General features: G+C 34.9%; 1 protein-coding gene across 1 annotated transcript in view; it reads left to right on the forward strand.

Annotated features, from left to right (window-relative positions):
* Positions 1-264: 264 nt before the first annotated feature.
* The window catches only part of LOC113502457 (A disintegrin and metalloproteinase with thrombospondin motifs 18-like), a 56,170-nt gene continuing 43,360 nt past the window's right edge, over positions 265-13,074 (forward strand). The window contains exon 1 of the mRNA XM_026884037.1: positions 265-393. Within this exon, the coding sequence (XP_026739838.1) occupies positions 310-393 (84 nt within the window). The 5' untranslated portion in view covers positions 265-309. The remainder of the gene's footprint in view (positions 394-13,074) is intronic.

The following is a 13,074-nucleotide window of genomic DNA, read 5'->3' on the forward strand; positions in this document are numbered from 1 at the left end:
ACTATCTAACACTTTGTTCTGTATTTGTTGCACTAATCCGCGCAGTCGCATGCCGCGAAACCGCGCGAACTGCCGCCCGCAACGACGCGGGACCAACACTATAAATAAACACGAACGAATATTATAAAAAAAAACTTGGCTGAAAACATGTAACCTGTGCCTACACCTCTGATTAAATATAAACGTCAAAACGCGCGGGATTGCAAATGGCGGTCGATTTAAAATGTCATTTTTGTACTTTTAAGTTTTATAAATTGTGAATGATTTTTTTGTATTTTTCTTATTTGTTAGTGCATTTATTTTAATGTAATGGTGATGTACTGGAGAAAAGTTATTTTGGCGGCAGCCTTGTCGTCTGTATTGGATGTCAGCAGTGAAGCTTTTGGAAACGATGTAAGTAAATAAATTAACTAATAAATTAATAATTTATTTTTGCAATTGGATATACAATATTTATTTCACATTCTTTTGACTGCGTGATAAAACAGGTGGAATTTATTAAAAGAAAAATAAACCATTTTAGGTATATAGTCTTTTTAATAGATAAAAAATAAAACAAAAGTTTGTCAGTTGACCTTCTATTGTTTTTTTGAACGATAAACTTTACTGTGAATGATTAAAGTTTATTATGGTCTGACCCATTATATACCTGTACATTATAGGTTAACTTTTTTACATTTGTCACTATCAGTTTCCGACATGTGCATAGGTAAATAATTTTTCACTAAAGAAATCGTCTATTCAATAAGCAATTGTGGAAGTTAACTCAGTAGTAGGTACGAATTTCCGCAAATATATTTCGCCATGTTTTGAATATAAAATACAAAAGCTATATTCTAATCATCGCAATAATAATTATTATGTCGTTGCCTCATATCATAAAGTCTAATAAGAACTTCTTTGGAGTTCAATGTATTTTTACACTCATTTCTAGTCATGCATATGTAATAAATAATATGTATGTACATGATGCTCGATTTCCCGGATTGGAAACATTCATCATTGAAAACATCTTATGAAATAAATTATTTGTATATCTTCTAGGATAATAATGTTAATTTCTGTGAACTTCATTCAACTATACAAGTTACAATTAATTGTAATGAAAATCTTTGTAAATAATAAGGTTTAGTTCTAGACTATTATGAAATCTAGCTAGATTCATAATAGTCTAGAATTATTCGAGCCTAGTAGTATGATCGCTGGGCTTCAAAGTCAAATAAAAATAGATCAAAAAGTACATAAAAAAGTAGGACTTTTCAAATATTCAGTAGGGTTCCATTTTTACCCTTTGGGTAGCCTTAGCTCTGAAGTATACGACATTATGAAACACAAAAAATATAACACAGTCAGTACTGAACTACTTACCTATTCGAATAGGATTAATTGGTGAGGTAACCAACATGTGTGCCATCCATGCAGTCCAGTCGACAACTTGCCTAATATTACCTAATTAGGTGTCATCACGTATTCCCGTCTTTTTACATCTATCTCCATATATGAGTCTCTTGAAGATTCCATGTCAATATTTAGATGATCTATTGGTTCATTCCCTTCATCCTGTATTACTCTGCAATATTACTTCTCCCGCTTTGGGTTGAACGGAAGGGAGTGTCAGATATTTGCTGACTAAAACCCTTCCATGTATCCTTTGTCAATTGTGTACTGGGATCTCAGTAACCCTTTCGGACAATCCCACTGGATATTTTTATTTTATTTCATCTTATTAGGGGAGCTTACTGCTACATACAAATAGTTACACAACTTAGATTAGTATATGCCAATGATAAGCTTCCACAAGTGCTGGAAATTCCAAATTCTCAAAACGAGTTTCGAAAAACAGTAGTTCTCAAAGCAACATAACTTTTGTATGTCCAGCGTATGCTTTGCAATACACTGCCGAGCTGCTCAGCTCTCGTATCAAAAGTTGGTAGGTCATAGCCGGCAATGGATCGTAACTCACTCAATTTCTCACATGGTCTCAAGAAGCCTTAAGTTCCAAATTAGTATTCTATTGCCGTCTTGAAACACAATCGTGTAATCTATCAGATAAAAACAGTTACATTAACATTCAGGAATCGTAAAACTGTTGAATTGTAACGAACAAGTTTCGAATTTAACACAAGTTTGGAATATAAGAGCTTAGTTTAAAAGTTTCGCGTACGTGTGAAAATAAGGATAATATTGTATTGAAAAAGTTTCATATACATTGTTATTTATATGGAGAATGAATAAAGAAAACGTCTCTTATTTTCCATTTCTTAAGAATTTTTAAGTCGCAAGTATTGGAGAAAATAAATTTCTGACTGAGCCATTTTAAAAGAAAAAGGATTCTCGTAGTTGATTTTACTGGGTAATTAAAGTAATAATTACACCTATTGTATGAAATATTTATCAAATATGGAAAACGGCACATTACGGTTGATAACCTTATAAATAATATTTGCGGTCGTCAAACAATCTGAACAATAAATCATGGGCCATTTCTTTCTAGCGACCCTTGATTCATAAGGAAAGATCTCAGATACCAATGGCATTAATTTTCCAATGAAGCGAATCTTTAAATTTTGTAGTGATTATCGCTTGGAGACGAAAACACGTCCGGTACTTGTGTAACTTCACAATCAAAGAGCCAACTTCTAAGACCCTATTTTGTATTGATCTTTGACCAGATGTCTTGATCTTCAGATCTTTACGTTACGAAACGGAACTTCCAGCATTGTTATTGCAAGAATGTCCTAAGTTTTCTGTTGAAGCAAGTGTAGATATCCCTACGTACACATAAGTCTATCTTTGTATAATTCCCATACTTTCGCATAATCATTTTCGTTTGCTAACTTTCATTAATAGTTGAATCACGTTTGTTGATATTACGTAAGGTCTTTGTAGTAAAAGTTTAATGAGCCGACTTTTGCAAATACGTTGTTTGTATACATGAGCCTTCTTTTGCTAACACGCGTAGATATACTTGCGAACAGTGTATATAAGTAAGGATTAGCCTGTAACTAGCTGTTGCCCGCGAATTCGTCCACGTAGTTAGAATTTTCCCCGTTTTTTCCACATTTTCTATTGTATCTTCGCTCCTATTAGTCGCAGCTTGATGTTATATAGCCTGTAGCCTTCCTTGATAAATGGTCTATTCAAATCAAAAAGAATTTTTCAATTCGGACCAGTACTTACTGAGATTAGCGCGTTCAAACAAACAAACAAACTCTTCAGCTTTATATTATATTAGTATAGAGTATAGATTTCAATCTATGGTTTGCCATGGATATAATTTATGTTAATTTCGACTTGCAGTCGTTTTGGACTTAGTTTGATAACAAAATTTAACGAGGAAGGTTTCAATAGCCGGGTTAAGGTCATCACAACAAACATTGTGCGAGACAAGTCGCGGGTTCGACTGTTTTTAAAAAATACCTTAATTATTAAAAAAAATGAAAATACATGGGTACATATATATAGTAAGTTAGTTATTACATATTAGTCAACTACGCTGATATGATTGAAAATTATCACGCAAATTACGAAATTCTTTCTCTATTATCTTTAGCTGACAATTTGTAAAAACTTTGGACACCGATCATCTCGTCAAGCGGATGTTTGGGATAATTTCAGAGTCTGATTCTTTGACACCCATTTCAGTGATAAATGCTTACATTCCGCTATCTCACGCTAATTTTTCCCGTCACTCATACACCACCCACCTCGCGTGGGTAGCTCTTAGAAACCCGTAATTCAAATTTAATACCATTACACAATAAAACCTAAATCGAACGTAGGAAGAAATTAGGATTAAAGTCACCACAGCAGCTTTAAGTAGAATAAAGTAGCTCAATCAGGGGTCACGGCCAACAGAACAATGATAGGAATTTACGATTTAGAAGTACCTTGACATAAGTTACGGTTAATAAGCTGTGATAGCTTGGTAGGAAACCAAGCACGAACCAAATTCATGTGCGTATTGCAAATTATTATCACTTCCTGAAAATAGTGAAGAAAAACGGCCACGGAACCGGCACTCCTGACAAAGGGGCGCAGAGGTGCCTAAAGCCAGGGTCAGAAACTCTGGGCTCTGGTTCAGGCAGTTGAAGGGGCCTGGGGTGTTTTAAGTTGATGGGAGTTTTAGTCCGACATATCCCCTCGCCGTGCCCTCGGCGTGGGTTGAAGTCATAGAGTTTCACCTAGGAAAAAAAGGGTCCATAAAAAAAAAGAAACATATTTTTCGGTCGTCAAATTATCAAACCCGCTAAGGGTTGAGCGGAAGGGTGTGTCAGACTTTTACTGACTACAACCTATCCATGTACTTTCCTCGGTAGCCCTTTCGGAGAATCCCGCTGACAGATCCAAAACTAACGGGCTTTTTTAATTCCGATATCACAGTATACATCACTCGCGCGGTAATAATTATAACGTTACGGTTCGCGATCTAAATAGCTGTCGAATAAGGTTCGTAGTAATCGCCTAATTTGGTGAGATGAGCACGTTCAGGGTTAAGTAATGAATACTTATATCTCTAGGGCTGAATCCTAAACGTTTTTGTCCATAAATATGAATCGATGGCATTTCGTTGATGTAATTTGAATAGCAGGCATTTGGACTTGAAGCAATGCAATTAAGTATAAACTTGGAGTTATTTATACATTTTTTAATTAAAAATGTTCCTATTGTTAAGCTTACTAATTGTCTCATCGACTTGAGTATTAGTAAAAAACGTGACGAGAATTAAATTCCTCAGTGCAGGGGTCGTTGTTTAACAAAAAACAATAAGTCAATCAATTTAAACTATTAAGGTCCACAACTGGACATAGGCCTTTGCCAAGTTGCACCAAAACACTAAAAATAAATAACAAACCTCATTATTTGCTAAACTTCTTTGTATTCTCATCAATTCTCTACTTTGTACACATATTAACAAGATGCTCCTTGCATGAATAAACATTTATAATGATTAATAAACAACAAACTGCAAATAAATTATTGAATGATTTGAAATTTACGATTCAATTATAATAGGGCATTTGTTATGCAAAGTTACATCATTTATAATCTGTGGCCAAGCCGTGCAGTTAAAGTGATCGGTAAATAATAAAGACAGGACGTTTATTGAAGACCTGTAAACACATCTAAGATACAATACGAGGTCGTTTAGTCTGAGGATTAGAGATTGAATTCTTCGTTAATTAAATATTGTCGATATTTTTCTGTCAGTATTTGGTTGTGAAAAGAACCTTGTCCAAGGGTATACTCGATAAGACTACTATTTGAATATATGTACAGGGCCTTTAACTTTCATACATTATAAGACGTAATAAATTAATGTTGAAAATAATCATATTTAGATTTGCCAACTCGCAGTGAAAAGGCTAGGTGATCAATGTTCAGTACTTCTTCAAATAGGAAGTAGTTTTTGTCTATCAGAGGAACGACTATAACCTGGTATTATATTTTATTATAATACCAGGTTATAGTGGTTCTTCCTCCTATCTATACTAATATATAAAGCTGAAGAGTTTGTTTGATTGTTTGAGCGCGCTAATCTCAGGAACTACTGGTCCAAATTGAAAAATTCTTTTTGTGTTGAATAGACCATTCATTGAGGAAGGTCTTAGGCTATAAACCATCGCTGCGACTAATAGGAGCGAAGATACAATGGAAAATGTGAAAAAAACAGGGCAGGTATAAATCATAACTTACATCTTTTACCCACGGGGACGAAGTCGCGGGCAACACCTAGTACGTAATAAATGTCCTTTCTTGTCTTTGTTAGAAGTATTATATGGAACATACAAAATATTATTCAGAAATAGATGTAAGAATGCATTACAGCAATCTCCCTTGAGTGTTACAAAGTTGAAGGTCCGACTAAAACCGCTTACATTTGCAAATTACAACGCACTGTCCATTCGTGAGTTCAATCTATAACTTTACTGGTACATGTCTGTCTTTATTTTTGTCTACTATTTGTAAGACAGATGTCAAAAACTTACATCGATGACGTCACTTAAATATAGTTTAACTAAAACTATAGCCACCACCATTTTGAAAATGTTTAACCAAAAAGAGAGGTGTAATTAGTCTGAGGTGTCCGTATGAATGTCTGCCTGACTGTGGCATCATAACTCCCAAACAGATTAAGCAATTTCAATTTACTTTATTTTCTTTTCCATTAATATAGAATTATGTGCGAGTTTGTTAAAGATCTTATCGTCGGGGCCTTAAAAACTACTTATATTTTATTAGTATAAATAGGATTTTTATAACTTTTTAAATACTTAAACCTAAGGATAACCGGCATACTGATGATAAGTGATAAAACCATTATTTTCTAAGAACTTCAATTTATGCTGCAAGACTTGAGAATTTATGCGACAATTTCGTTATCAGGAATAGTAAGTAGCTTTATCAAAAGCTCGCAATGACTCATTCAAAAACCGTACAAAGATAATGTTTAAAAAAAGCAACTCCCGCTTTAAGGAATTTAATCCTTGTGTCACGGGGGTTTCACAAACATACAAATAACATGCACAAAGACACCCAGACTCAGAACAAACTTTCGTGGAACGTACAAATGCTTGTCCTACGCGGGGATCGTACCCGCGACACGTCGCGCATCCCGTGCAGTCAAATAAATTAGTTCCATACGCTTTAACAAAATATTATAAGCTGTCATCCATAATGGTATGCGACTTTGGGGCTTTGGAGCTTTGCTCAAAGATGACGATATAATTAAATGCTTTGGTCCTGGTTTTCAAGGAACAGCAGATAAAAGGAGCCATTTCTGTGCATTATTTTAAAACACAGACAAAATCACGACAAGCGTTATATCTGTGGAAAATAAGCGAGAAACAAACGAAGCGCTCTCGGTCTCAATCCGGCTACTTTATGGCTATTTTATTCCAATTATTTACCAAAGTCACGAGCAAACTGTATATTTAAATACTGAATTATGTAACTGTAGGAATCCTTGATAATGTGAGCTTAATTTAATTGAATCGAATGGAATTTATCGATGTTGTTACCTATAATTGGTCGACCTTTCCTAAATAAAAAAAGTATATACAACTGCAATAATTACTTGGAGGAGCTCCTGGCTGTCTTATAACCGCATAAGTGATTCGATCACAGGTTAAGCTATGCTTGACGCGGTTGGTCGGTAGATGGGTGACCATCTTTGTCTTAGCGAGTTCCTACGTGTTTCGGAAGGCTCGTTAAATTGTGGGTCCCGGCTGTTATTCCTACATCTTTGACAGTCGTTACAGGTAGTCAGAAGCTTGATTAGTCTGACAGCCAGTCTAACCAAGGGGTGTCGTGTTGCCCAGGTACCTACACGTATATGCCCATAACACTGGTACTTAGCTGAAACCGGTTGGACTGGTAGCCGACCCAAACATAGTTGGGAAAAGGCTGGGCCGATGAAGAACTGCAATAACTACTTAGTAATAATTCAATGTATTAACAAACTATCAAGGAAATCATTTTGTGTGCACTTTTTGGAAAAGCTTGAAAATATGGACTTTATAACTTTCATCCGGCGGATTAACATGTTTTATTTTATCTGGATCTAAAATGCATGAACTACACGAATTTCTCAAGATGTCCTTAGTATGCATTATGCCCGAAACTTAATTTAAGTGAAACTGTGGGTGCGGGCTATTACGACATATTAAAAGTCGAAAGATTGTGAAAGTGTATGTGTGACTCTTCTTTGGCTAGATAAAGGCTAGTCCAATTTCGTTCATATTTGGTGTAGAGTCTACCCCTACGCTCTACTATTTTCTGATTTTTTTTCGTATGGTTCTTGTGAAAGCTACGAGTACATACTACGAGTGTATTTAGTGTAAAATCAATGACAATTCATAATGACAAGCACTGTGGGGAATTTCGAACAAGTATTTCAACTGTGCTATCCAAATGAGAAAATTCTTAACAATGCGAAATTTACGAACATTTTATAAAAAGCAATTAAGTTAAAGACAGCTTAATAAATGTAGCGTTAAATACTTTAAATTGCTTTTTTATGCTAATAGTTGTAATATAATGTGATTTAAAATCAAATTAGTAGTTTTTTCAGTGGTTCAAGAGCAACGTTCTTGCCTTTTAAGAAAGAGTTAGTCACGGTTTGAACTCTGATGAAAGTAACTGTATTATGTATTTAGATTATGAAGATAAGTAAACAAGAGCTTTACAGAAAAAAAAAACAATGGACGCTCACTTTTGAGGGTATTTTTTTTAATCTATACTATATAATATTCTAAAGAGGAAAGATTTGATTGTTTGTTTGTTTGACACGCATAGGCTTCGAAACTACTAGACAGTTGAGGAGCTACATTATCCCCGCTGAACATAGGCTATAATTTATTTTGAAAATAATATTGTTCCGTAAGAAAATTTAGATAATGTAACCAAAGGTGCAAATCTGCATACGCTGCTAATACTATTGACAATAGAACAAAACGATGTACTACGGGTTTGTTTACCACGCGGACGAAGTCGCGGGCAACTGCTAGTTTAACATATTTTTTGTCGCACTACAGGGTGAAAGGATTCTTCGTTTGAATACAAACTGTTTTATTATTAGCTACTTCGCACAAATTTCTTAGGAAGAGTTCGATGTCATCCCGGTCTGTCTGTGAGTCAGTCTATCTCTTCGTGTTTTTTTTTTGCCTACCTATCGGGTTTAATGCCGCTAATATGCAGCTTATATATCTGATTGTTATGAGTGTCTAACCCATGTTTTTGCGTAGCTTGAAGGTTTACTGTTTGTTGACCAAAGGCTTGGCCTAAATCAATATCGTGCGACTCCTCGAACCAGCCCTCTTTTAACCAAAAGTTGTAAGATTTTACATAAATAATAAACTTTTGCTTAGTTTGTTTTCATAAAAAACACCGTTCAAATCTTCAAACAAGTACAAAACAATTTTGCGTCATGTCGTTGCACTCAAAAGGCGGACCGTTTAATTTCCATGTTTAAGTCTGTCACGAGTCAAGAACTTAAAATTGCGATGTCACCACGACATGCCCTAGAGAATCACGATAATTGTCGAACATACAAAGTAAGAGCAATCATCTCTTGAACCAGAACAATCGTGGAAAAAAGACACCGTTATTCGCAGTGCATAGTACTTTCTCGCTTCCACACTTACAATAATGTTTTAAACATTTTTGGTAGAATCAAGACGGTTTGTGAAGGAAATAGAGCGTTGAAATTTAGTGACAATTTTAGAAGATTTCGTTGAATGATGACACAATGGAGTTTGGTTGCAAGGTTATTTGACAACTTTAGTGAGACTTTATGTAATTCTTGTTCTTAAGTGATAAAGATTGGATTTGGATTGATTGTATCGTAATCGGTTACAGCATTTGTTACAGGTGCTTGTTGCAGCTGATAATTTAATGAAAATAATTCTAGATTAATTCTTACCTATTGTTTTACTGGCATGCATTTATCTTGCATTTTAAAATGTCAGATATCAAAAAGGCAATATATCAATTAAATCTTAATTATAAGTATACAGGCAGAACTATAGACATGCGATAGGCGAGGCTAAATAAAATTACTAGAAATTAACCGTGAAGCTGAAATTGATTTTTTTCTTTTTTCGACACAATGTCGAAATATCCCATGCCCTAACAATTCACACTTGAGCCTTGTGATGTTCAGAGCCCACTTGACAAACAGAGCATCAAACCTTACGAATTATCACATGAACAATGCTAGTGGGTAAGCATTTAACTACGGCGACAAATGTCTGTCATGGTAAATGTGCTGATGTGTCATCATGATAGATGAGCCGAAAGATGAAAGGGGAATGATAAAATCTTCGGGTCTGGCCTTTTTGGTTCAGGGAGAAATGCTTATTATCGACTTTTACCGACGACCGGGTTTAAACATCTTAAAAGTGCCTGGAAAAGGTATATTTGTTTATTTATATTTATATCTTATATATATTTCGTGTTTAAGGGCAAGGTGATTGAAGTAATGCCGCCTTTAACTTAGCCAAGTTGCAGGATCGTATCTAGAAATATAGCACTTAATAGGTAAACATTGGGTTTAAACATAGTTTAGTCCAAAGTACCCATGTCTCTCAGGCATTTCAAATATGAAATGAAGTTGAATGAGTTATAGAAATGTGGCCATAAATCTTTACGTCATTTATACTAACAGAACTGCTTTACAGGCTTTATTATTCGTGACATTGTATACCTACGTAAGAATGTTTTCAAATAATCTAAGTAAAAAGCCATTTATGTTAGGTGAATGACATAATTATTGTGGTTAAGATTTCAAAGACCTTACTTAATGTTGTTTGGCAACTCATTTCCTAGTTATTTCTTTAAAAAATACGGTTAAGTAATAATACTACGGTGACTGATGTAATTTTTAATTCTTCTCAAAAAGACGAGGAGTTTAAGACTAATGAGTTTTAAGCAGTTATTATTTTAAAATTCCATAGAGCAAGTTGAAAATGTCATGAAAATACCTGGATTCCAAATACTAGAACTGGCATCGCCAAATTGTAGGGAGAAGGCGTGGTGATCAATGATCCGTCCTTTTCTATAATATATATTAGATACGTATATGATAAGTTTTTGTTTAATAATTATTATATTGTAACTAATATATTAATTTAACTGCATTTTTAAAAATGTCTCTAAGACAAGTTCTATTTCGTCTTGTTTTGACCAAAACAGTTGTACAAAAAATAGATTTCAAAACCCTATCTAACGACACACAGGCTCTAAAATCCAAAGTTTCCCCTTCCTAAGAGTCAAAAGCCTCCATAGAATGAAACAACGCATTATTGTGATAGCTAGATTAGCACCACGGGCGATCCTAATCGGCTGTGAGTCTCGCACCGACACAAGAGGATATAATCACAACGATGCCGTTGAGAAAACTTCACGCGGGAACTGGATTGAAATTGCATTGGTATCTAGATTTTATAGTACTTTAATACAAGTCTAGTATATAAACTCAAATTCGATGGGTATGGAAGTACCAGCTAGCTTACGCAAGTTTAGAGACAATGTTATTACACTTTCGTTTTGCATGAATTTGTGGTGGTTGTCTTCGGGTGAAGCAATCAAAACATTTGCCCAGAGAATTAAGGCTTTACAAAGTTTTTTAAGTTTCTAATTTTACATGGATACAATTATAATGCTGTATTTTTTCAAGAGCTGGATTAGTTTTGAGCATTTGGAAAATTATGCAAAAAATAACAGAACCTTTAGCGTCTAGGTTTTATTTGTATTTTTTTTCCCATGTGTGACTTTATCAAGCAACACACGTTTCAAAATAGGTACGTTTATTACTTTAAGAAATTGCTTATTTACAAACAATTGTCTATAGTTGAAGCCCGCGGGCTAACCCGCTACAAATTGAAAAAATTGAAAATCCCACGGGAACATTAAATCGGGATAAAAGCTATCTTATCTGTGAATCCTCTTAATAAACTATCTGTGTATCAAGTTTCGTCTCAGTTCGCTAAGTTGTTTTCGCGTGAAAGAGGAAAACATCCATACACCCATACATACCAACTTTCACGTTTCTAATATTAGTAAGACTATTCGGTTTCGTTATTTACGGACGATATCCAGTACTGACTGTAAAAACTTGTCAGTAACACCAGTCGTAGTTATATCACTCATATTATAAGTACCTACAAACCTCAGACACCCAGCTTTTTGTGTAAGGTCCGCGAAGGAAATCGTAACAAGGAAATCCTTCTACCGTTCCATTTAACCAGTTCAAATAAATTTTATCTGACAGGTTTCAATGTGGTAATGTTATGTATTTGACAATCACGTGAAACACAGCTACCAATAGCTCACTGTATAATATATTTGGAAAGAGGTTTTATATAGTCTTATGCCGGTAGATACAAGCCACGATAATTCAATAAAATTTATTGATATTTGATTCCTGCAATGAACTGTATTTACGTCAGCTCATGATTAAGGGCTCCGGTTGTGTCAGATACTAGTCGGGCAACTCCGACAAATTCACTCGAGTAAATCTTAACATCATTTAAGAACGAATCTTTAAAATAATACGATTTAATGTTTTTTCTGTCAAATCTCTTATCCTCATTCATTTGCAACAAAATTTACCTAATTCGTAATGTCAAGTAACTTAATTTGGAGAAACTTTGTCATATGGAGAATTTTGCCGTCCCAAGATCATCCAACCCTGGTCTCTTCTCTCCCTTCCTAGTCTTCTTGCCACCCCTATTTATATATTAGCTGTCCTTTCTCAGCACAGCATTACCTTATTATTCCTTTGCAATATTTCTTGCCCGATGCATACCACTGTTTCTTAACAACATTGTTGCGTACATTATATATCTTAATGGTCTTACGGAATACCAGTTGTGTCGTTCCACAGGTCTGCAACATTAATTGTGCACGCATTGCTCTCAATGTCAACGCTCGGCTGCAAACCTGTGACTAATTGTCAAAAGCCATGCCTGAGGCCGTTGTGGGTGGTGGGTTTATGGGATATCAGGTTATATGGGTCTTAGTTTAGTGTTTTTTGCTGACTGGTCGGTATTGGTTCTCTACGATTAAAATGAATTGTTTTTTTTTGGCTTTTATTGTCCTGGTCAAAGGCTTGCTATGAAACGTCTCGTGTGTTGAGAAAGTACAATTAGATTTAAAAAAAATCAAGTAATATTTTCCACAACAGTAAAAGCCTTAAAATAGTTACTAATAACATTTATTGTTCATGCTGTGATGTTGGACATTTCAAATCTTTGTGCTAAAATGGCAAAAGTTTGATATATGTATGACTACAGTCAGTAAGTATGTCACAACTGCTGAACCAGACGGAGGAAAATAAACCAAATAGTTCCCATACACTTATCTGATACAAGTATAGACGTAGAAATTCGTAATTTATACACCAACATTCCACACAACACGATGCTTACATACTCAAACCCTAACCAGACCTCAAAACATTCGAGGGAAAGTAATTAATCGACTTTTATACAAGATCCAACTTGCATAGTAACACAGAAATAGTGAAATGGGAAAAACACTCCAGCACTCACCGGCTTCAGAATAGTTGTA

This window comes from Trichoplusia ni, chromosome 2 (genome assembly GCF_003590095.1).
Source record: "Trichoplusia ni isolate ovarian cell line Hi5 chromosome 2, tn1, whole genome shotgun sequence".
In the NCBI taxonomy this organism is placed as follows: Eukaryota; Metazoa; Arthropoda; class Insecta; order Lepidoptera; family Noctuidae; genus Trichoplusia; species Trichoplusia ni.